At 53.6% G+C, this 24,852-nt stretch overlaps 6 protein-coding genes across 6 annotated transcripts; 4 read left to right on the forward strand and 2 right to left on the reverse strand.

Annotated features, from left to right (window-relative positions):
- Positions 1–135: 135 nt before the first annotated feature.
- BZA05DRAFT_81285 (Neurochondrin-domain-containing protein) lies at positions 136–2,667 on the forward strand. Its single transcript, XM_051488666.1, has 4 exons — positions 136–595; positions 654–807; positions 867–1,173; positions 1,233–2,667. The coding sequence occupies exons 1-4, from the start codon at positions 361–363 to the stop codon at positions 2,409–2,411; spliced, it is 1,875 nt and encodes a 624-aa protein (XP_051338122.1). The 5' UTR covers positions 136–360; the 3' UTR covers positions 2,412–2,667.
- BZA05DRAFT_402054 (peptidase family M48-domain-containing protein) lies at positions 2,451–4,366 on the reverse strand. The gene is made up of 12 exons (XM_051484067.1): positions 4,074–4,366; positions 3,869–4,000; positions 3,706–3,792; positions 3,542–3,631; positions 3,455–3,475; positions 3,353–3,401; positions 3,117–3,302; positions 2,998–3,036; positions 2,889–2,927; positions 2,780–2,830; positions 2,682–2,713; positions 2,451–2,611 (listed from the first exon to the last, which is right to left on the reverse strand). The coding sequence occupies exons 1-12, from the start codon at positions 4,253–4,255 to the stop codon at positions 2,512–2,514; spliced, it is 1,008 nt and encodes a 335-aa protein (XP_051338123.1). The 5' UTR covers positions 4,256–4,366; the 3' UTR covers positions 2,451–2,511.
- A 1,625-nt stretch (positions 4,367–5,991) lies between these two features.
- BZA05DRAFT_426158 (Pleckstrin homology domain-containing protein) lies at positions 5,992–9,542 on the reverse strand (the record flags this gene model as incomplete). Its single annotated transcript, XM_051485994.1, has 8 exons — positions 5,992–6,100; positions 6,156–6,873; positions 6,928–7,232; positions 7,290–7,724; positions 7,759–8,014; positions 8,073–8,308; positions 8,361–8,991; positions 9,287–9,542. 8 exons carry the CDS (start codon positions 9,540–9,542, stop codon positions 5,992–5,994), a joined length of 2,946 nt encoding a protein of 981 aa, XP_051338124.1.
- A 6,204-nt stretch (positions 9,543–15,746) lies between these two features.
- On the forward strand, positions 15,747–17,281 carry BZA05DRAFT_81399 (uncharacterized protein). Its single transcript, XM_051488667.1, has 3 exons — positions 15,747–15,944; positions 16,075–17,039; positions 17,086–17,281. Exons 2-3 carry the CDS (start codon positions 16,087–16,089, stop codon positions 17,177–17,179), a joined length of 1,047 nt encoding a protein of 348 aa, XP_051338125.1. The 5' UTR covers positions 15,747–15,944; positions 16,075–16,086; the 3' UTR covers positions 17,180–17,281.
- Positions 17,282–18,692: 1,411 nt separating this feature from the next.
- Positions 18,693–22,055, forward strand: BZA05DRAFT_339456 (uncharacterized protein; the record flags this gene model as incomplete). The annotated part of the gene is made up of 5 exons (XM_051480936.1): positions 18,693–19,141; positions 19,191–21,193; positions 21,247–21,459; positions 21,524–21,632; positions 21,698–22,055. The coding sequence occupies 5 exons, from the start codon at positions 18,693–18,695 to the stop codon at positions 22,053–22,055; spliced, it is 3,132 nt and encodes a 1,043-aa protein (XP_051338126.1).
- A 597-nt stretch (positions 22,056–22,652) lies between these two features.
- BZA05DRAFT_446130 (uncharacterized protein) lies at positions 22,653–23,769 on the forward strand (the record flags this gene model as incomplete). Its single annotated transcript, XM_051487054.1, has 4 exons — positions 22,653–22,671; positions 22,771–23,027; positions 23,138–23,427; positions 23,490–23,769. The coding sequence occupies 4 exons, from the start codon at positions 22,653–22,655 to the stop codon at positions 23,767–23,769; spliced, it is 846 nt and encodes a 281-aa protein (XP_051338127.1).
- Between the last annotated feature and the right edge of the window lie 1,083 nt (positions 23,770–24,852).

Here is a 24,852-nt window from a genome sequence, read left to right on the forward strand (position 1 = left end):
CCTGTTGAGGGAGATTAGAAGCAGAGCGTTATTCGGACGGAATTGCATCCTACGATATCGCCATCTTTGCATAGGAGACGCCAAGTGGATCATGCCGGTCACGATTCACGAATCACCAGGACTCGGATCGTACATTAAATCTAATTTTAACTACCGTGCCTCTCGAATCTTTCCTCCGACCCCTCTCGAGTTATCCAAAATCGCCAAATACTCGGGCGTGACCACTCCGCAAATGGTGATCCAACTTTCAATGGCCCTCTTGGGGTCCTGGCTGGGTTGAGTGGTTGAGCCTAAAGCCAACGTGACGTCCCTGCGTCATACAATTGCACCACGAAAATCTCCAGCTAACCCTCACTCGCCATGGCCGAAACATCGTCTTCCGCGGGCACCAGCGAAACAACACAACCACAGGAACAGGGCGAAGAGCTGATATCGCAATGCGTTTCCCTTCTCTCCAAAAATGACGATACCTCGCGTTTCGTTGGACTGGCTATGGTGCTGTCGATCAGCAACCATGTCGTCGACCCCACCAGCGTGTTCCAACGCTGCGCTGCGGCCCTGAAGCCGACGTTTCTCGATCGGCTGTTGAAAGCTGGTAAGGGCATAATATTGCACGGTGGACGGAGAAGTTGATGCTGATGGGGGAACTCCAGGCACCACGAAACAGAAGTCTCCCGAGGAGGCGACACAGATGGTGGAGCTCGCGGTCAATATCATCAACGCCTTCGCCACGTCTCTACCAGATGCTGGGAACAATCCGTTCCTGGTGGACCGGACACCAGCGCTGATAGCGGTTATTCCTGAAAGGTGTGTGCCTTCCCGGGAATGCGACGACGGCGATGGCGATGGCAACTAATGTGTTCCAGCTCGGCGATGACGGTAGCTACAATCCTACAGATCCTCATCGTGTTTGCGTCAGGGTCACTAGGTGCACGGAAGATTGTTGAAACTGAAGACTTTGGGCCTATTGTAGATGCGCTGGCAGCAAACGACAATGCGAATCTGGTTTTGCAGCATGCTTTCACGAGTGATCTGGGCGAGGCGGAGCTCGTCAGGCCCTGCCTGAAACGCTTGCTGTCATCGTTGGGTAACAAAGTAGGCGTCTGTGAGCGTGAGACCAGACTCGCGATCCTTTCGCTCCTCGGTGAGCTGTTGACGAGGGTACCCTCTCAGGTATGTAGTCGATTCTTTCCACCGGATAGTCTGATAGTCAATCCCACTGACATCCCCAGTTCATTCCCGCAGACCCAGAATGGGTCGAGCCCTTCTACGCCGCCTTCAGGGCGATCTTCAGCTCCGGGCCATCCTCGGAGGAGCGCCGTCACTGCATCATAATCATCGCCAGTTTCCTACACTCCTACGCACCCTCGCAGTTCTTCCAACGCTTCTCCACCCCCACCACCGACGGCCCCTCCTCCAACACGCCGCCATACCTCTACCTCCTCCTACAAATAATCACCATCGACATCCGGGCCTCCTTCCCCTCGCTCCTCGCGCATCTTGCACTACCCTCGTACGCCTCGACCTCGCAGCGGCTCGCCTGCAATTTCGACATCCTCTCTGTCTTCCTGAACTTCCTCGCTACAGCTAGCGACTTCTCGCAAATCGGCATCTCCCCGGACCACCTCCTCAAGCTGCGCACCGACATCTCCGAGACCTTCGGACTAACCCTCGAATTCCTGCGCGACCGCTGGGACGCCGTGTACACGGGCGCAGCGTACTTCGAGCCCGGCTTCGAGCCCGCCGACCAGCCAAAGCAGCTGACATGGGACAGCACGCTGCTTGGCGGTCCCGAGCGCGACGCGCTGATCATTGGCGCGGTACGCGCTCTCGCGTTCTGGCTGCGCGAGGACGAGAGCCTGCGTGAGGAGGCCGGCGGGATGGTGGATGTGTTCCTGGGCCTGTGGACGCGGGGCCAGGAAGCGGGCGTGGACTACCGCCCCTGGGTCGTCACGGCGCTCCACGGCGTCATGGAGGAGAAACATGGCCGCGAGGTGTTTGTGCAGCTCCGGGCGTGGAGAACGGTCTGGGAGGACTTGAGGGCGAACTGCGATGATGACTTGGAGGGCCAGCTGGCCCTCGAGGAGGCGAGGCTTCTGGAGACGTTTGTGCAGGCGGAGGAGTTTGCTGACGAGGTCTGGGCAAGGGAGTTGGTCGCGTTTGTGGAGGAGACTACGGCTTCTTGGGGAAGAGATAAGTTGGAGCTGGCGGTGGTGCTGTTTAGTTTGGCGAGCGAGTGTGTACTCGCCACGCTGGGCCCGTCGGGCCGGTTCCTGCAGAAGGAGGTGGAACAGCTGCGGACGGTGTATTCGCGCCTTGTGGCGCTGGTACCGCCCGAATATGGTGATGAGGTGAAGGAACTGGTCGAGACACTGGAGAATCTCATGACCATTCTCGCGGTCTATAGATAGCCAATGTCACTTCATTCTGGACTTGCGTGAGATGAGAACAAATAAGTGCCTCTTTTACTTCGTCTATTATGAATTCCTCCATCCAGTATGTATGTAGAAATCACCACTTGGGATACTCAAACACCTTGACAAACTCGTCAATGACAGCAGGAGTGCCCGAACAATCACTCATCTCGCTCTTGACCTTTGCCTCCGGAAGCCTGCATTGATCGATCGGTCAGCAACTCTGCCGGCCCCCACCCCCACCCAACGAGGTTATGTAATACGTACCATTGCTGAATGTTTTGGATCCGTTTGACGTTCTATATACATGCATATATCAGTTTCAACCCTGAGGATGGGGGAGATCGGATTTGCGGGGTACGTACAGAAGGGTGAGTGCTCAGAAACTGAGGCATGGAAAATTCCTCGGCAGCTTCCTGTAGGAGGAGAGCGTGGTTAATAGATTTCCATCCGCATACTCATGACGAGGCTTACCATGCGCTCCCATAGCGTCACCGCTTTCTCGGGTCGATACTGTTGATCGATGGCATTTCATTTCAGTGGAACTGTTCACAGGTTCACAGAGGGAGGGGGGGCAACATACGCAAGCCTGCGCCATCATCATGAGGCCGATATAATCCGCCTACGCTCACGGTTTCGGTTTCAGTCAACCCATCCCCCGATCCCCCCATTCTTCACTCACTCGGAAGTCACGAAACCTACCTCCGCCTCTTGCTTCCTAGACCCCGGCCGTAGGTACACCAGATCGATCAGGATCCTGCCCATCCGGCCGACCATGTCCGGGTCTCCAATTGCTATGCCCGCCACCAGCACCGCAGCCAGCGCAATAAACGATTTGCTCAGGCGCTCGGCGGCGTGGTGCGCTACTGTGTGGGCTATCTCGTGGGACTGAGCTGGTTAGATGCTGAAAAATATACGAAGAGAGAGTATGTATGTACCATCACGGCTGCTAGACCGTCGTCGTCGCCGCATATAGGGAGGATTCCGCTGGTGGGTGTCTAAGTACATAAAACATCCACGACCTCACGGCAAGACCATACCTGAAAACGAAGACCTTTCCTCTATCCAATCCAGTCCGAGTCAGAGAGCGTGCGAAAAAATACTTCCAGCCAGACTGCAGGGCTTACCCAGGAATTACAAAAGCATTTTTCATGGAGTCGTCCTTGATCACGAAGACCTCCCATTCGAGATCCTGCAGGCCCGACGCCGGTATCAAGCTTTGACGGTCCAGCGTCAGCATCAGCGCAACCCCCCAACCAACAACTCCAACCACACCCCGAGAAAAACCTACCGATCCAGAATCTTCCTCACCCTCCTCGTGAGATGATGATTCGTTGGCAATATTCGTCCCTCAAACTGCGCAATAGTCTCCTCATACCTATCCCGCGCGGGCCCCGTGTGGTTAACCCCAATCCCACCAGCACCCCTCCACCCCTCCGCCCACGGGCACTCACATCTGCACAGCCATCTTCGCCTCATTCTCGACACTGACGATATTGAACCGTCTCCTTCCAGACACGGGGACAACCTCGGTATTGTAAGCGTAGAAGGTGACGCCGCCGACTGCTGTGCCGCCAGCTATCTTCCTGCAGAGTACTCCACGTTATCATCCCCAATCCCCAATCATCGAGCAGAGAGTAGAGAGCTGAGAGTACTAACCTAAACCGCGGACTCTCCCACATCTCGCCAAGGGTTGGGCGGCGGTTGAAGCGCTGGTAGTTATTACTGCCGCCGCGGGGCGGGCCAAAGCGGACGTAGGCGCTCCGGCTTTGGAATGGCGTCGAAGGAGCCGGAGAGATCCGGCATCGCAGCGGGGAGAGCTTGAGGGTGCGCGAGAACATAGTGATACGGTACCTAGCTCGGGCTATGGGGCCAAGGTGGTTAGCTGAAGCTGAAGCTGTGCGTGTGCGTGGTGATTATAGGTTTCACCTCAGATGGTAGGTACGGTAGGTATGGTAATGGTATGGTGTTCACTAGTAGAGAGCGCGGCGTTGCGCGCATGGGCCGGCCGGTGGAACACTAATCCGACGGCGACGGACGTCACACCTTAGTTACCGACGGTACGGTATCCGGCAGAGAGATTCACGACTATGCCACCCAAGGCTAAGATCGCATACGGAAGCGAAGATTTATGTACCTCGCGAGACGCCCGATCTACATAGCACTCGCAAATCGGCGTGCGAGAGAGATGGCGAGATCTCGCTATGTAGTTGCATACTGCCGGTGACGTCCCGGAACCTGAGGGTAATTGGGAATCGGGATTGGATGACTTCACGGGTACGTCAAATTAGAGTGTAGCCGTCCCGGGTCCGCCACTGGCCAGTCGGGAGCCTTCCACTGGCAACTCACCGGGCCGGCGTCTACTGTCGAAGCTAAGCACGTAGCACGTGAGGTTAAGCGGAAGGGAGCTCAAGCAGTGCACACATCACTTCCGATTACCGTATCTTCCACTCGGAATGCACACTTACATACAAGGACACTCGCGGTAACGGTACCTACCTGGCCCAATTCAACGGGCCCACGGGTTTGGACTCATTACCGTAGATGAGTATCTCCACCACCCATCCATCCATCCACCCGTGGTAATATAATTTCTGACATGAGAGGCAGCCGCCTCACCTAAAAGAGCCTCTTAGATGAAGATACCCAACGAAACGCAAGGATATGGGCAAGTCCCGGCCCGACAACTCACGAGCACAGGAATGGAATCGGCCGTGCCGTAGACCCGGGCTCGGGCGGAACAAGGTTGAGTAAGTTGCATTGCAGTACCTACTGCACCGTACCTTGCATCGAGCTCAGAGGAATTGATAGTACTTCTGCTACCGTACATACCGAGGATTAAGGTGGTATGATAATATGCCCGGTGGAGATGGTCGGGACTCGGTTGCCAGGTGTATGTACGGGAAACCAACTCGGCCTATCATATGCAACATGCACAACATACACTCACATTCACATACCCGTTTTCAAGAGACCAGTCCGAGCAAGTCATGTACCGTATAACGTTTACCTCCTCCACCTCCACCTCCACCGCCGCCCATCATTTTCCCTACATAGAAGAAGAAGTACCGGTACCTACTACCTACTCGTACAGTGAGCTCGTTCAGTGAGCCCAAGTTTCCAACTAAGTTCCAACCAAGAAAGTCCCCCAAAAAATAATAATTGTACAACGGCCACTGCAGCTGCTACCGACTCCGAAGCCGAGTAAGAATAAGAAGAAGAATGTGAAGCAGAAAAAAAAAGAAAAAAGAAAAGGGTATGGCACACCCATAGACAGACAGGCATTAACAACATCTGTATGCAGGTGATCACAAAGCAGCTGACCGACCAATAAAACTCGACAAATTTCCCTAAAACAACACCCTAAAACCAAAAACTAATGAGAAAGAAAGAAAGAAAAGATCAAAAAGCTTGTAACCGAAAGGAAAAGAAAAAAAATGGCCCCCACAACGACTCCTTCCGTTTCGAATAGACAAATAAACACAGTACATAGACAAAGTAGACAGTAGAGAAAGAGGGCAAAGTAGAAAAAGTGGATGATGGTCAAGACATGACCTTGTCTGCTGATGATGATCAATCAGTCCTCTTCTGCGAGCGACTCTTCAACGTCTCTCCATTCTCCTGCCAGCAGTGACAGCCGCTTGACCCCCGATATCCTCTCTGCGTACAACGATTCGCACGCGGTTCTATTCGAATAATTAGCGAGTGCCTTAGTGCGCAAAACCTGGCCTGGTTACTAACCTGAAAGTGATTCCCCTCTGCGAAGAAATAACACCAATTGCCTGAAGGACTGCCTTGCGCGCATCCCTAGTGAACACCGCTGGGTGTATGATCCACTCAAGCGCAGACTGCAATTCAGCATCCAGTGCAGCGGATGTAGTAGCGTCGATCGCAGCCGCAGCTGTGAAGTTACTCTCCAAGGGTGGTGTAGGAGCTGACAGTTGCGAGAGCTGTGCAGCTTGGATTTCGCTGCTATCTGCGCCTCCCGGTGATGGCGGTGGAGGTAGCGGCGGGAGGCCGCCTTTGCCCAACCCTCGAAGGATGGTTCGGGTTTCCTTCAGCAGAGTATGGGCACGTTCGTGCTGATTCCGTGAGACCAGAACCAACGCCCTGCTCAGCATGTCCGACGTCAACAACTCCATGCGGCGTTGCACGATCATCGGGTGCGGCGGGATGGGGGGAGATCCCGGACGACCATTCTTCTTGGAGCTCGAGGGTGGAAGCATGGTGATGGTAAGTAGATGAGGCCTTGATTGGGCCAGAGTACCATCGCGTTGAATATCCCCGTATGTCAAGTCGGCCTGGATGAGAGGAACTTCTTCGATGCTCATAGTTCGTGTATCATCCTGCTCGGCGCCACCCAACGCTTCCAAACCTGAAACAATCGATTCCCACGCATCCTGCGGAGCCTGTTCGGCTTGGGAGTTGTCGGAAGAGATCACAAGTTGCACCAGGACATCTGCACTCTAGTCAGTATGATAGACAAAACGGTGGTCGAGTTCATTGCGCTTACCCTTCTTGTCCCCGAATCGAAGATCGCCTAACGAGACTTCGGCGTCCCGGCCTGAAGCCCGCTTCGAGACATACAGTGCACCACTGATCTTGACGAACCTCGCTGGAGATCCCTCTGGAAGCTTGAGCTTGAGCTTCGCGTTCTGGTGCGACAGACTTTGCAAACTTCCTATGCAACCGGCAACACACTCGCGCAACATCATCCAATCCTTCACATAAGTGAACAACCCCTTTGTTCTGTTCGACAGCTCAATCATAGTATCCGGCTTGTGCGTTGATCCCAGACCGAAAGAATGGATTGTGATTCTGCTAGAGGTCAGCATTTCTCGTTTTCCCTGGAATCGCTCGGAAGTCTCGACATACTTCGCTGCTTCGGCACGAGACGCTACAAAGTCCACCGCCTCATTTTCCAATGTTTGGGAATCACTTATCAGCAGGATCGAAGCAATAGGGTTGCTGGACTTCCTCTGCATCAACAGATCCATCGCAACATTAGCCCCTTCCACCACATCTGCACGCAAGCTCTTTTGACCAACGGGCCGGATCGAGCTGATGACTTTGGGCCAACCACTCCAGCTCTTTGACGTGAGACCAGTCAAGGGAACACCACCACCGCTGGATCCAAAAGTGACCAACCCGAGCCGGTCCTTGTCGCCCAAACTGTGAATGACAAACTTGAGACAGTCTCGAAGCAAGTTGATTTTAAGGCCTTGCATCGAGGATGAAACCGGGATGACGACGAGTATATCGAGCGGAATATGCATGGACCGAGGCACTCTCCCTCCCCTGGAAGACGAGCTATACTCAGTAGCCGCAGTAAGTAACGACAGACCGACCACCGTGTGTGCCAGAGTAGTTGGAATTCACGGAGGACACTCGCCTTGTCGTCTTCATCGTTCGGTAATCGTCGTCCTCCACGTCCGAGTGGATGGTCTGTTTATCCTCGTATGTGGGGCTTCGCAACGGATGGTCCGAATTGAGATCGAGCAGTGCACGCTGCCATTGCTCCAGCTGAGTTTGGTTTAGGAAGGAAAGATGGAACTGCGGCAGCTCCACCACGGACAAATTCAGTGTCAGGATGTGATCATCTGCAGACAGCGTCAGTCATCGGGAATCAGAAGCGAAGAGCGAGGAAGAAGGCTATACCGGTTCCACCAGAGTCCACGACTTTCTTGAGATGCTTCTTGATCAGGATCGAGCCCTTGAGCGTGCATTTGACGGATTTCTTCTTCGCTGGTCCATTTGCCCACTGGGGAGATGCTGCAACCTTCTTCTCCTTCACGCAGATGAGCATTTCTGAGAAAAGGTAACATTCAAGTTCCTGCCACGCTTGACAGTCCTTGCCGACTCTGATCGTGCCATGGAGCCGAAGTTTGCCAAATCTTAAGAATCGTTAGAGAAAACTCCAAAGGAACGAATAGTTGGGTAAACTACCGATTGAAGTCCAACCCGTGCCAATTCTCGACCCTCTGACGAAGTTCCTCGGTAATTGTCGCGAGGTGGTCTTGTTCTTCACGCTCCAGCTGTGCCTCGCGCTCCCGTGCGCGTGTGGATGTTTCGGGTCGATCGAACGAAAACTGATTTCGTCCGGTAGGACTGGGCGGGGCATATTGCGAGTCGTACGCCGATGGAACCGCGGGAACGTCATCTGCATAGTTCTGCCATTTGTTTTGGGTAACCTCCAACGTAACCAAGCAGGTCAAGCTTTGTTGGGTCTTTGAACGGTTGAGAGTGGGGAACTCGCTCTTCACGGTCAATGTCGGTGGCGGGATCGGATTCGATACCGAGTTGCGCGGACTTGGCTCATTCTCCATGCTGTGGAAGTCATAATCTTGCCGCCGGATTGCCGGGGGAGCAATGGACGGCGGTTGCTCCACATAATCTCCGCCAGACACGTTGCTGTTATTGCGCCAATGTCCATTCTCGTGTCGTAAGGCAGAATCCCCCATCTCGCTGCGACTGCCTGTCCGGTTGTCACGGGTCAGACTCGAAGTTCGGCTTCCTTGTCTACTTCGTGCGTTGACTCGATTTCCATATGGATCATATTGGACGGTAGAACCGGTGTCTTTGTCCCCTCCCCGGCTTTGATCAGGTCTTTCTCGTTCCGACCTGTCTCGCTCTCGCTCTCGCTCCCGGTCGCGGTCTCGGTCTCGGTCTCGGTCGGATCGATCGTGGTCTAATCTATCTCGGTCTCGATCTCGTTCCCGCGGGGTCTCTCGGCCGTCAGCTACAGAAACCGATCGCACGATACTACTGAGTTTCTCTGGTACTGTTAGCGTGAACCTGTTGCATGCACGATCACCCGAGGTATCGGCAGGCAAGTGGCATCGCTGTCGCTGTCGCTGTCGCCATGTACGTACCGAGATCCAAAACGTTTCCTCCACGACTGGAATCCAGGCCCAACGGAGAATTACATTCCGGACAGTATTGCGCATCCACCTCCTTGATGTACTCGTAGAAGCATGCCTCGTGCGAAACGTGCCCGCAGGAAAACTGCAATACTCGCTCCCCGCGAAGCGTATGTTCGAGCGGTTCTTCGCAGACGGCGCACTGGCTCCCAACAAACGTCCTGTCCCTTCGGTTCCGAGAGCGATCCATGTCGAGTATCCCAGCCATACCGTTGGAGCGGTACGACTGTGCGTCTGACAAGAGGGACGGCGCGCGATCTCTGGTGCCGTAGGAGGGAACGAGCGACGGCGTAGAGTATTGGTTTCGCAGTTGGGAGTCGCTCGCGAGATGTCGAAGGCCAAGATTCCTTTCGCGAGTTGGAGGATCTCCTCCGCTGAAAGAGAGGGTTGTGGATCCGGAAACGCAAGATTCTACCGGAGAGCGGCGCTTGCCGCTACGTCGTCCGCTGAGTAAACCGATGCGTTGTGTCCACGGCGAAGGCGATGAATCGTCCTTGGTGTTGGAGTTTTTTGAGGAGCGAAAGCTCGTCATCTGCACGCAGCATATGAGCGGAGTAGCTCTCTGAGGGGGGCGGGTGAGTGTGGGAGGGCCGACTGTTTCGCCCGAAAGGAGGAGTAGAAGCGGCGGTTAATTATGCAGTGAACTGTGGCCAACCTGCGTCGAGCTGATGGGATGTTCCCGGGGTTTGTTGGGGGTGTGCCTGGGTGTGCCTGGGTGGTAGGTATCGCTGGGTTGCACTGTTCTACTCCTTACGCATAGCACCCGTTATTCGGCAGAGAGAGAGAGGAAGAAAGAATAAGCTGGGCTTCGTCGGAGCGGGCGGAGTATTTTGCTGCAAGTCGGAAACACGGTAATATGGACGATATATGATGCGTATGTAGGCAGGTATCTGTGCGTGAACGGCAAGTAATAGTGCTCACGTCGTTGAATCCACACCAGGAATTACACTCGAGGGATGGTACTTGTTCTTCTTAGTTATGGATCGTATGGGCAGTGTAGATGGGTTGGTACTGTGGCTTCCGAAGTCTACTCCCCTTGGTCCTCTCGTTACAGAGTTTCAGCGACCCCGTGGGCGCGCGCGCCAACAAGCAAGGATGGATGGGTGGGTGGATTGACGGGCGGACGGATGCGGTTGAAGTTGGATATGGCGGCGGGAGGGAACAATTCTGAGGATACGTGACGGGGTGGGGGAGGGTGGGGGGGTTTGTTCGTTGCTTAGTCCACTTTCTATCCTGACTGTGGTCGGGGGCGGACGGACGGGAACGAAGTAAAGTAGATTGGATGTGTAGTAGGTCGGCCGCTGTGGGTATGGTACGGTACGGTATGGTATGGTATGGTTGGTATGGCACGGTATGGTATGTATGGTAAGGTACGGAGTGGATGTGCAGTGACTTATGAGGGAGGTGTCTGGTGTCTGGCGGTTTGATATTGCAGCAGGTACGGAAAAGGCTGGCGAGGCGAGTGTGATGACAGGTCCGTCGGTTGGTTGTTGTTGTTATTATTTCGGGGGTGGGTATAAAATGGCAGATATGTTGGCTGATAAGTGCCGGTATGTATATGGTGCGGATAGAGTGAGATGCTGTGGAGGGAGATGCGGTGGTGGAGGATGCGAAGCCGGTATAGGAGTGCGATGGCGCACCTATCAAGGAGGAGGAGACGAAGACGGAGTGTTGAGAGGAGATGAGATGAGCGAGAAGAGGCGATGGTGGTGGTGCTAGTTAGCGTTGAGTTGACTCTCGGGAAGAAAAAAAGCCTACCTACTCTATCTGCTAATTAGAAGGGATTCAGGGCCCGGACTTTCGAGAGATCTCAGACAAGCTACTAGTAGAGTTGACAAACTCCGAAACAGCTACGGATACGTTGGATGGACACGATGCGGTTCTGGATTGTGGCATCTCGGCCGGAGCGCTTCTTCAGACCGATTCCTCTGTTGTCGGCGACTACATACGATCGCCACTTCGCTGCAGAACGGCCATCACTAGAGCTACATGATCGCCCATATTCGCACCAACGGGGAGTAGATTCCGTCCTCGATGTTGAGCAGGTTGCCTTCCAACGCGGGGTTTCACGGTCGACAACATCGTCATCTATGAGCATCAACAGATGCACGCACGGGAGCAAATGCTGCACCTCGGAGGATCCAACATCACACGCGGAACGGCACGCCTGGCTGTGGGTTGTGTAGAGGACGGTAGATACAGGACGTGGTCACTGCCCCACCTGGGGATTACCGCTTTCGTTAGGACCGGAATTCTCGTGAAGCTCGTTTCGCATCCCCTCAGCTTGGGCCAAACGCATCGTTCCTGAATACCGTAGATACGTCATTGAAAGGGATGCACATTGTGAGATCCACAGCACCCCTCACAGCGCCAACCACGAGCGGACGACCGGCTGGAGGACGGGCAAGTCGAATGTGCCCACGATGTCTTCAGAGCTCGAGCTCGCCCAAAGTTGAAGCCAGGGATCCTTCTCACTGGAACTCGGTAAGAGTCCACTGTCATCACTGTTGCTGCGTGCAAAACACACTAGAGTCTCCGAGCTCTCCTTTTCTGATTGACCGAGCACTCTACTCCGCTTGGGTTTCCAGAGGATCAACAAGCCCCACACCACCCCCTCCCTACCTAGCAAGGATCCGAAACGAAACGAAGGCAACGTGGGCCCCCAGCGTGGCCGGGTGTCAATTGCAGTCCCAGCTAGCTAGACCCCAAAAGACTCCTTTTTCCGGCGCAGGGCTCTCTCGCTCAGCGCTCGTTGGCGGTCTCTCCATCTCGGTACAAACTTGCTTAGCTTGAAAGCTAGGCAGGTGTCGATTGCCCGGTTTCTACACTCCTACATACCCACATACCTTCATACTTACAGACATGCATCTCCTCGTTCTCTCGCCCGACCACCTACCTTGGTCCATATCTACATGTGCAGAATTCTCTTCACGATGCCTACAGGTGCACAAGGTATTTACATAAGTCACTCTACACACACGTCCAGCAGAGCCGACTCCGAGACTCGGTCTCGTCACAGATAACCAACCGCATGTCTCGCACTCGCTAAAACGTGCATAAGTATGCAGAAAAAGAAGAAAAAGGAGGAGATGGCTGGCATCTGTCAATCAATCACGCATCAAGCAACGCGGCAACGATTTCCTAATGCATCGTGCTATTATGTATGTAGGCGCCATTTTTCCTTAAAATAGGCGATGGCTGTCCTCGAAAAGGGTCGGCCCCTTGCGTGGCAGTGAGCTCTAACCCGTAAACGTACGATGAGAAATGAGATTGGACATCCCCGCCCCGGTAGTGAGCTTCATACAGAGTCACTCAGGTTTCTTCATGGTTCATCACTCTGCTCGGAGTCGGTCTGCTCGGGAGTCGGTCTGATGCCTTTCGGCTTGAGACACATACTTGACCATGGCTTTCCGCGTTGCTGGTTGCTTTTCGTCCGTGGATTGCCTTTGCATGCCGGACACCATCCGACCTTGATGGTGATCTTGATTTCCCTCCGGCGGGGGGCGGCCGTCGGTGATGTGTTTCCTAGCCTAGATAGCGTGCTTCTAGCCGGGACTGGGAGCATCGTGGATCACCCTCCGGATTGCCGCTTGCGCGTCCGTATAGACGGCCACTATGCCGAGAATATGCCCCGAGGCCTTCTTATCAGACTTCCCGGCAGTCTGTGGAGAGTGATAAGTTATGAGTCACGGAGCAACGCCTGAGCCCCCGCCGCCTCACCCCGCCTATGTATCACTACCTCATGTTCCAAGCCAAAATCCTGAGCTTCAAAGTCCGTACCGCAGTGTCTTGCCATTCGAGCTTAAACAGGACCGTTCCAAAAGTTACCTACCCTGAAGGCAGACCGCAAGCGGGCTCGATCAACACGTGGCGTTTTAGACGTACCACCAGAAGCGCTGCTGCCGCTGGGGGATTTGTGGCTCAGAACCGACAATAGCAGCAAGAAGTTAGAAGTTAAAACGGTTACGGATAGCCACTGAGTCAGTGAGTCTGCACAGTGCACAGCGCATGATTCTAGAAATAGACATTGCACGTGAGCTTTGAAGCAGCAGGTCTGAGCCTGAGGGCGACTCGCGAGACGTCGAGACGACAGAAATAGTGGTATTAGGCCTGCCAGTAGGTCAGTATGAGAGCTGAGCTGAGTGATCGTCGTTGACCTGTACCAGCACATATCACAGCACAGTGTAGAGTATCGAGAATTCGCCAAACCCAACCAATCCTTCAGCCTTCAAGCTTCAACCTTCCACCACGTGTACACTTCCAGCTTCCAGCCTTCAGCCCTCAGGTCCCACCGTCCCATCAATCTTTGATCTACACTTTTGTAGGTTGCAAGTTGCACTTCTTTGCGCCGTCATCATAGTAAGTGCACGTCTCATGAGTCGTCAGCAAACGCCCCTAGGTACCGTAGCATGTATGTAAGCGCTTATGCTACGCCCATTAAACTGCGACTCTGCGACTCTGCGAGCGCTCGGATCACCGTCCACCAGCCAGGTGGCAGGAAGTTTCCCATTTCCGAGGGGAGGGGGGAGGCTGGGGGCGGAAAGGTTCGGATATGTAGGCATGGTATGTAGATACACGCGTATGATACATACAGAGGACAGGTCTGCTGCGCAAGGCTACGGGATCCGGCGGCCTTGGGTGAAGGCCTGTCACCTGTCGATAGCCACTGAGGTACGGAGATCTGTCAATTCGGACATGCAGAGTACTACTCACCTAGAGTACCTACCTACTAGGAGAGGCCACTGATCCTCCCTCCCTTCGGGCCCTCCCTCTCTCCCACCAGATATATAACCACCGGACAATGTCATAAGCGAGCACACAACTTACATATACACGGCGGCAATACTCCACATATACACATAGAGCACTCTATGCTTGAGGAAAAATGTGGGGATAGTTATTAACTAACTCTCCGGCACTCTCATTCCGTGAATCCGGAGAAAAGCTGGGGGGTTTTAGCGTGCCGGTTACATGACGCAAAGCGGAACCGGCCCTTGGCCTGATTCGGAGCTATTAGATGCTAACTTAATAGCATGTAGTAGGGACCTGTTAGTGGCCGGAGTTTCCTCCGGCCAATATCTCCGTTACGCAATTACCGATTGTGAGGATCTCTAGAGTGACAGAGTCCAGAGTCCAGAGTCCAAAGTCTAGGGGACGGAGGTGTATCTACCCGACTTGTGCATTTTGTTCTTGTATGCAGAGGAGAGTAACGACTACTTGCAGTCTACATATTCCTTCAGGAGAGATTCGTGGGCACTCACTGGCACCAAGAGGGGGCCGCCATGACAGATGTTCGACAGGTACTATACTGAACGCCGATCAACACTCTGAGCCGCTTCTTATCCAGCCTCAAGCGCAATAAACTCGGCACCGATAACGTACGGTACCAAGGTAGGTAGTGGATCGGCGAATCACCAGCAAGGGAGATCTGAGACAAACCCTCTTTCCTCCGGGTGCAACGGTCCTGACCCTGGCGGCTTGCGGGAGTACCTATCATAGTACCCAACATATGTCAGTATGAAGGTAGGCCGTGATTGAAGCTCCGCTGTTCCTAGAGTGCCTATAGAGTACATGGTACCGGTAGAGACACCGCCCACGGGGGGAAGTCACTGCATATCTGTTAGATACAAGGCGTGTTCTAGATTACATGTGTAGGAGTACGAGCTGCCCCTAGGTATGTCCCTGTGACTGGTGGATGCACGCGTCCCAGCACTGATTCTGACTCGGCTGTGTCAATCCCGAATGGCAATTTCCAATTGCAAGCCGGCCCGTTCCAATTGAGAAGTACATGGAGTACATGTCCACAAGAGATCATATTGCCAGGGCAATTTCGTTCTCGGGTTCGATCTCTGTACTAGGTATGCTACTGCAGTAAAGTACCAGTCATGTACCTGCCATCCCATTGCACATGCGTGGGTGCTCGTTCGTGATCGGTCCAGTTACCCGCGCCATGCAGTCCATGCTGTGTGTGCACGTCAGTTATCAACTTTTCTTCGCGAGCCGCAGTTCCGCAAATTCTGTAGAGTGGGTATGAGGTATGTTCTTAGGTATGTACCCTATAGTACACCTATAACTAGCTGAACAGATGCAAGATAATCTGACCGGTCAGGACGGTCAAAGATTGTCGTAAAAGAAAAAAGGACTCCCAGATGGTTCGTGGCACTTGCTCGAAAAAATCGTGAGGAATGTACAACGAGGTAGGTACCTAGATGTGCGAGTGCGTGTTTTCTCCGCGCCTGCCAGAATTGCGTCGAGTTGTCCTTCTGCAGCGAGAACAAATGTTCAGCTTCGGCCCGCACGCGGGGCCAGGGCCCTGTCGCAGACTTGTCGTGCTGCTGGACACCTTGTGTGAGCCGAATGGCTGAAATCGGGTCGGGGTCTTGGCAATAGGGGCTACCCCTGCCCGTGCACACTTCTGTCCAATCGTCACAAGAACCACCAGCTGCCATTCGGCTCAACCGTTATTTCCATCCATCGTCAGCGACTGCTACATACGAGCCTCACTCCCCTCCTCTCTCTCCCCCGCGATCTCACCACTCTCCACCTGGCCTCGAAATAAACCCACGGCAAAAAAAAACAAAAACACAAAATCGCATAATGGCAGTTTAGAGTGCGTCTTTAGCTTTCATACCTCTCTCTCGTCCCCCTCCACGTGTTGCACTGCAAGACGGGATCAACACGGCATACGCAGCATACTTACTGCTATACCGAGTTCGCACATCCAAGCTGACTCCAATCAGATTGCTCGTCCCATGGCTTCATCTTCCGATTTTCCAGATGGCCGCAAGTCGCCGGGAAGCCGCAAGGTTCCCAATCCCCTCGCTACCAACTTCTTCGCAAAATCCAAAAAGGGCGACCTCAGAAGCCCGACCGTCCACTCCCCTTCCTCGTACCTGAAAAGCAAACCACCGATCGAGATATCGGTCGTACATGCGAGAACCGACGAGGACAACAACAACAATAGCGTCAACAATAACAACACCAACAGCAGCAGCAGCCACAACACCCACAATAACGGCAGCGGTAGCGGCAGCAGCGCGACCATCGACCCAACGCTGGCAGCAGCTCTCGCAACCGCGACAACATCCAGGTACGACGACAGAACCGAGCCTATAGCGATCCCCGCCTCCGCACAGATGGGGTCCCACTACCGCCATCATAAGAAGCTCGCCCCTTCAACCTCATTTAATACGCACTACCGCAGCATATCGAGATCGATGAACGATTTGGGCAACATCTTCTCCCGCGGACGCTCGCCCCCGAATCGCGATGTCCCCCCACGCCCTTCCGTGGCCGCGAATGCCCAAGAATACAGACGGAAGCTACAAGAAGGCGGTCATTCGAAAGGGTTCGAAACGGGAGGCGTCCCTTCTATATCGGTCATGCAACCCGGCGAACACGCGAACCGAAATCGTGTCCTCCGAGAGGGATGGTTGAACGTTATCGACTCCCATACGAAGAAAGCCAGCATGAGAGATGCGTGGAAGCTCCACTATGCCTTGATAATCGATGGTCAGATGTTCCTATACAAGCCGCCTTCAAGCTACCAGATCAGGGCGTTCGAGATTGATGCAGGACCCCCAAGTCCACAGAGGCCGCAGAGTGCTCCGGCAACTGCTTCGGCGGCATTCGATGTATCCAGTCTTCGGCACAGAAGCACCGCGAGGCATCCCGAGCTGGTTCTGGAGGATGACGGTAGTGTCAAGTATGGCACCGTGGAGGCGCTCTGTCATGAGCTCATGTTCACGCAGGATTCTTCGTTCGTCCACTGGGCGGCGCGTTCGCTATCCGGATGGACCGGGCCCGAAACGGTGCTGTCGATGTTGTTGGAGCTGTCGGCGCTGAAGGACTCGTCGGCACGAATAGGCGAGATATTGCAGATACTAGCTACTGCTACGCCGGGCCTGCTGCTCGAGCCCGGTTGCTACAACTGCGCGAGGCTGCTGGCGGAGAAGGCCGTAGGACCTCACAACCGGGAGCTCGCTAAAACATCGAGAATGGCGATTGAGAAGGCCCGCACAACACTCCAAAAGGCCCTTGGTATAGCCGATGGTGAGTCTTGTCCGATCATCAGATTGCAATCGATTCTGATGTGACTATAGAACTTACTAACCCCCTTCCGGAGCCCCCTCGGGTTATCACCGCAAAGCTCACCGCTGAAGCCTTCATGCGAATCAACCCGGAGGTCCTTGCCGCTCAAATCCACCTGTTCCACTTGAGGTATGCCCGGGCATGGAATCCAGTGCACGATGTGTCACTCCTGCTCGTGTCGCCACATCTTCCTCCGCCTAGCCAGCGCAATCCATTGGTGTTTAGCACTGCAAACATTCATTTCCTCGGAGACCGAGTCCTTGACCATGTCCTCAGTGGGGAGCCTGCACACCATCTCGAGCTGAGAGTTGCAGTCTTATCCCAGTGGATCCAAGTGGCACAGCTCCTCAAGAGCAGGGGTGACATGGTTGGATATCTGGCGATCATGATGGCGGTATTATCGCCGCCGATACTTCGACTGCGTGAGACGTGGAGCGCTATATCTCCCACAGTGGTCGAGGAATTGAGAGAGACGGGAGGTAAAGCCATGCGAATCTTGGAGCGGAGAAGACTCGATGGAAAACCGGAGACCCCGGACGGCCGAGCATTCGTTCCGAAGGGTGTGGGGGTTGATTTTCCGTGTTCCGATGGGGTTCCTTTCTTTGGTGATCTCGTGCATTGCATGGACGATGCTTACTCCAGCCGTGACCGCAATATTGACTACCAGAAAATGGTCCAAGGGATGAACGCGATCGCGGAATCCCTTGCCAATTGGAAGAAAGACTGGATCGATACGAATCCTGAGCTGGCGACCAGGAAGGAGGTTGAAGTCAAGGAGATTGAACAAATCCAGCAGATGCTTCAGTATCTGAATGCGAACAACCAGACTCCACCATCTGCCAACTCTACGGTTTATTTTGACAAGTCATTGGCATGCGAACCGTCCTCCACTGGACTGTATCTGCAATCCCATTATCACCAGACGCTTCCGCTCAGCACGGGTGCTAATATACCACTGATACTCACTGATATACGTGCCAACTTCTCTCTTTTTGACAGATCGGACACACTGGCAATTTCCGGTACCATGCATAAGAAAACGCCGAGTTCAGGATTAGGGTCTCCGATCAGCACGTCCGGGGGATATCCTCTCGGTGCGCAGTCCAATCAGAACCTACGACCTCCGTTATCTCCTGGACCCCAGCAGGTTATCAGACGAACTCGGTCATTTCCGCCGTCCCGGCCCACAGTACAGACGACCGGATACGACGACTTAGACTTTACGACCCACGAACGTACGGCGGTGCTACATGGCGGAGACAATGCTATGCTTCGCGCCATCCGCGATGTAGCGGGAGTCGGACAACAGCTGTTTCACTCTAAGGACGGAGAACTTGTCCTCAAGTCTATAACCGACGAATCGCAATCGCGGCCTACCAGTGTCATTGAAACCACTTCTAATCGTCAGAGTATGGTGTCGAGAAGGTACTCGCAGGTGCTGAGTGCCAACGTTTCCCCTAGGGTATCCGTGTACGGTGATTCTATTCCCAACACACCGTTGCGGGAAGGATTCGACCTGGACGTTCCGAGTCAGGCAACCTCACTTGTCGTTGTGCCAAAAGGTGGTACACTGGAGAGGCTGGTCGATATCCTCGTCTTGGGCGTTGAAGAGTTTAGCAGAAGGATGAACAGATCGGAAGGTGGGGATTCCCGGCCGCCGATGCTTCGTATGGATATGGATGTATTCACGATCACCTTCTTCGCAACCTATCGCAGGTAAATATCAATCTTGTCCGCTGGCCCGCATTTTTGCTAACTATGTCAGCTACTGCTCTCCTATCGTCCTCATCGACTATCTGAAGAAACGCCTAGTTGGTTCCAAATCTGCCGCGAGCTTCAGTGGCAACGAGAGTGACGATGTTGTCTTTCCCGATTGGACCGGAGTTGATCATGTCAAGGACGACTCTGTTGATTGGGCCCTAGTGGCGAAAATTCACTTCGGTATATTGGATGCAATTCACATCTGGATCAGCGAATTCTACTTGGACTTCCACTGCGACCAATACCTGGCGGAGTCGTTTACGACGTTTCTGGACATCGCTGCTAAAGAGCTCGCGTTCTGGAGATCCACCGAGCCGGAAATACACCAGCTTAGAAAGCAAGCCGACGAGATTAATTCTTTATGGCACAACATAAAAGACAAGTTTGCGAGTCTTTCGTTCACACCTTCGACGTTCGACTTCCCCAGTCCCGGGAACGCTACCTCAAGCTTGACAATCCCCCAGCCGGATAATATCAGTCAAATTTCGGAATTCATAGATATCCTGGACGTGCGAGTCGCTCAATTTTTTGCGTCTGTCAGACTAGTTGACTGGATGTTCACTTTTGAGCAGCTTGAGATTCAGAGTGCCGAGCCGATGGGCTTCTTTGTGCCGAAGATCGCACTGTTGACGCACGATGAGGATGGCCCGATCCAAGACATATTCTTTTTGTTGAGAAATCTGCGACGTGAAAAGACCACCAGCACTCTGTTACAAACGTTGCCAAAACCGCTGAGGAATCTCTGCGCATTACATCAAGATTTGTCCAACTGGATACTGTCTCAGGTGGCCGAGCCCAAGATTAGTGTCGAAGTGCGGTCACATCGTTTGGCAACGCTCCTGAAGGCGCTCACAATCTGTCGTCAACGAATGTCAGGCATGGACCTGTACGACAGTTCGGACAGTGGGGTGTCCAGGCATGTTCCTTCGTTCGTTGGAAGTGCGATCTCTACCGCCCTGGTCCGACCAGAGAGCAGAGCATACGGTTTCGCTTGGCAACTTGCAGTCAAGAACGCATGCGGGTTTGTATCCCAATGCGAAACTCTCGAACAGGTCATTCCCGAGTCCGTCGACGGGGAAATACCAGCAAAGCCTCTAACCACCTCGGTGGGGTGGATGCTTGAGCGGTTGTTGGAGATTGTTTGTCATGTCCCGAACATGGTGGTAGAGAACAATCGTCTCATCAACTTTGACAAGAGACGGTATGTGTACAACTTCATCAATAACTTCACGAACCACACGGATGCGCAGAGCGATGAAACGCACCCTTCTCGGCATGTTTTCGCGCCTAAAAATCTGGAACCTATCGACATGAGGGCTCTCCGAGATTCCGCAAACAGGGAAAACCAGCTCTTGAAGCACGGCAGAATCAAAGTCTTCTGGAAGCTAGTTCATCGAGAGCAGGAGAAGCTCCGACGCGATGCCAAGCAGAGGGAAACCATGGACAGGCTGCATAGGAACCAGATGCGGGCAGAGCATAAGCGCCAGCCCACTGCTGTCCGAGTGGAGACCGAGAGGAAAGGTGGTAAGCGACTGGGAGTCAACTCGATTTTCAAGGCGGTACGCCCGATCTCGATCGCATTTACAAGTGGATGGACCCCTCCTCAGCATACCTCGCGAGTTGTCCGCGCTTCGGAGCTGCCTGCCTTCAAGGTTGAGCACGGCCGGAGGCCGGTTGCTACCATCGATCTCAAGCAGGTTGCGTCGATCACATGTCCTCGTAAATCACGCGATAAAGGTCTGTGGAAAATAACCCCAGGTAGTGGAACCAGCTACGTGTTGCAAGCAACATCAGAGAAGGACCTCGATGAATGGCTGAAGATCGTCGCCGCCGTCCGCGGTCTGAACGTTAGTGAGGGCGCCGAGTCGATTGACCTTCTTACCATGGCCTCTGCAACCCGAATGCCGCAGCCAGTTTTTGGCGTCTCGTTGGAAGAGCTATGCAGGAGAGACAATGTGAAAGTACCTATCATCATTGAAGGATTACTGACGGAGATCGAGATGAGAGGTATGTTCGCTTTCTTGATGATTCCGCCACAAGATCTAACGATGTTGTCATAGGTCTGGCTGAAGTCGGACTCTATCGGGTGCCGGGCTCCCTTGCTAGCATCAACGCCCTGAAGGCTGCCCTCGATTCCGGAGAAGACATCAAGATGGACGATGACAGGTGGTACGACATCAATGTCATCGCCGGCGCGTTCAAGAGCTTCATGAGAGAACTGCCCGTCCAAGCGCTCGAGCAGGATATCCTGGATGAGTTGAGGGATCTGACTGGTATGATTCAACCTTCCCCCAACAGCTAGGCCAAATTAGAATACTGAGCCCGAGTTCGTCTTAGCCGACATACCTGAAGAGGAAGATCGTGTACCGAGATACCGAGAGACGATGATGAAACTACAGCCGCACAACTACTACTTTCTTCGTCGGGTCTACATTCACTTTGCTAGGTATTGCTCCTTACCCCTCCCGTGTTGCCATTCCGGGCGATACATTTACTGACTTGATAACGTAGGGTCGCGAGCAACGCCGCGGTCAACAAGATGCATGCTGTGAACCTGGCGATCGTATTCGGAATGGGACTGTCTCCCAACTCTGCCCACCCATTTGGAGTCTCACCGGATCTTGGCCTCTACCAGACCATGGTCAAGACCTGGATAACCTATGCGGACCAAGTCTTTCCCGAATCGGAGGACGACGATTCTCGGTCGGCGTCCGTTATCCCTGTGGACTCAGGCGGTATGCCATCCGAACCGAACTCGCCACTGTCACCGGTTCACGACTCACCCCCCGGATCGAGTTTGGCGGAGGAGCAGTGGTGTGGCACCGAGGGAAGTGCTGGTGGTAATGATGGGGCGGCAGGTGTTGTATAACTTTGTTTGGCTGCTGTTTGCTACTTGATTGCATGTTACATCGCGTCCATGTTACCAGAGTGCTTTTTCTTCTTTTTTCTCCCTTTTTCTTCTTTTCTCTTTGCGGATCTGTGTCTTCTGGCGTCATTTGGGCATTGATTCTTGGTCTCCTTTTCTTCTTTCTCCTCATTTAGGTATATCTAATGGTATATACTTCTGTATCGCTATCGTCCTTCTATTGTGTTGTTTCATTTAGCTTGTGTACACTACTTGATCGGTGATGCATTGAATTTCAGAATCGGCGGGGCGTCTGAAGTTTTCCGTAGAGAGACCCATGTGATGTCACTCGACCGCCAAGCCGATTTCTCCATTGCCGATGATATAGATTTTCAGTTGTTTAAGCGTGTGTCTGAGACTAATTGGGGCGCACCCGAGACTAGCGTGTGCTTCCATGAACCGCTGCGCCAAAGCAACACCACTTCGACAACTGCTACCTTCGACCTGCCATTCACTACTCGTCCTTTAACCTCCACACAACACCACGACCTTGAAGCAAGCTACAACTCTTCCGAACCAACACGCAAACACCAACCGACTTGTTCTTCCAAGTCCTTCAGCATGCCAAAGGAACCCAAGCGTATGTCCTGTAATATTCCGTGCTTCTTCGATATTTACCGCTCCTTTAAACACTCCAGCTATGCACTGAGCAACCACTAACATACTTTTTTTCCAACAGCCAAGTCCCCTATTGGAGGACTCACTCCAGTTCTGCCGGCCTCCGTCGAGGAATCGTACCGCCAGAAATGCAAAGAGATTAAGAAGCGCATCGTCGAGATCGAGAGCTCCAACGACGTGCTCACCTCGCGTATCCAGCGCGCTCGTCGTGCGATCCAACGCATGCGCCTGGAGCGTGCATTCCTGCTCGAGCAACTGGAGAAGCGCACCGATGCCCGTGTCGACGACTCGGACGGCAGCCCTAGTCCCCCGCCAACTGTACGCCGCCCCCCCCCCCCCCCCCCCCCCATCCCCACAGCTGCGGCGCGCGCGCGCGCCCACATCACGAGTGACTGGCTGACTGACTGACGTGTTGTGCACACATACAGCCCAGCAACAAGCCCCTGCGCGTCAAGCGTCCCAGGAAGGATGCTCCCCCTGTCGACTCGCCCATGCGCCAGGCCTCCGAGTCTCCAACTCGCGACAGCGGCGCCCGCGCCGACACCAACTACCCCTTCGTCAACCAGTCGTTCACGCCGGCCGAGACGGCGCCACCGTACACTCTTCCTACCAGTGCTGCCGCCACCGCTCCGACCAAGCCGCCCAAGGGAGGCGCGACGCGCAGCTACGGTTACCGCACTCGCGGTGGACCTAAGAGGCCGCCGAATGCGTACATGATGTAGCCACCCCCCACTCCCATCCACCCCCCCACGAGCCGCACTAATCGGGTTTGGTTTCTAGCTTCTGCGAACGCGAACGTGACGCCGTCCGTGAGCGCGAATCTTTCAAGGACGACTTCGACATGCACAAGGCGCTCGCGCAGGCGTGGCGCGACCTCAAGCACGAGGGCCAGAGGCCGTATTTCGAGGAGTACGAGAGGAACAAGGCGTCGTACACTGCCAAGGTCAACGAGTTACGCGAGCAGCCGAGTGATAAGCGTAATGTGCCCGAACCGGAATCTGATGATGGCGCGGGAGGCACCAACGACGACGACGAGGCCGGCGGTCATACTCCGCATTAGTTGCTATGAGCGAACGGACGGACGGACGCGGATGAAATATATACCGCAAATGCTGGGTGTCTTTTTAGAATTGGGTTGTGACTGGACTGACTGACTGACTGACTGACTGACTGACTTGACTGGACTGGACTGGACTGGACTGGACTGGACTGGTGGTTGGTTGGTTGGTTGGTAGGATGGAACTCTGGATCTTTTTTTTCTTTTTTCTTTTTTCCTTCACGGAAGCTGTTTCCTTTCGATCATCCTCCTCCGGCGAGAGAGAAATGTGGCGGGGGAGAGGGAGGGCGGTTTTCACTACACGGTTTTTTTTTTTTCTAAAATGGCGTTCTGCTTGCTTCCATTTCTTTCTTTCCTTCCGTCTGTTTCTTCTTTCTTTCGACGTTGTATTGCTACTATCACTTTCTGCGCGATATTGCTTTCTACCTGCTCTGCTCTGCTCTGCCGTAATGTCTGATGATGATGATGATGCGTCGTATGGTATGGTACGGTATGTATGCTTTCTCGATCCCCCCCCCTCCCCCCCCCCCCCCCCCCCCTCCACTCACTCCAAAAACAAATGTCTTCCGCAACACCTCTCCCCTCCCTTCCCCTCCACTCCAAATCATGCAAATCATCCACAAAAACAAGACATCTATTTCCAAAAAATCCACAAAAAAGCAACCCGTGTGTCCAGTCCAGATTCCAGACAGCATCTTCATAGAGTAGCTGCACTCATTCCCCCCTACCTTCCCCTTCCACTTCCACTTCCACTTCCACAATTCTTTACTTATGCGCGTGCTTTCATACAAACATGCAACATGCTTTGGCCACAGAACTCCGATGCAACTACAAAGAAAATAACAAAAAAAAAACAGAAGAAAAAGAAAAAAGAAAAAACAGGATAGACAGGAATAGCGGCAGAGGGAGGGGGAGGGGAATAGAGTGGGCATAAATTTCCACTAACAGTGTCAAGAAAAACAATAAACAAAGTGATGAGAAACTGAGAAATGAAAAGGAAACCAAAGACAACAAAAACCGACCCCGCAACCAACCAACCCACTAACCAACTGACCAACCAACCAACCCCACAACAAAAACCCTGAA

This window comes from Tricharina praecox (assembly GCF_024521635.1).
Source record: "Tricharina praecox strain CBS 144465 chromosome Unknown BZA05scaffold_17, whole genome shotgun sequence".
Lineage (NCBI taxonomy): Eukaryota > Fungi > Ascomycota > Pezizomycetes > Pezizales > Pyronemataceae > Tricharina > Tricharina praecox.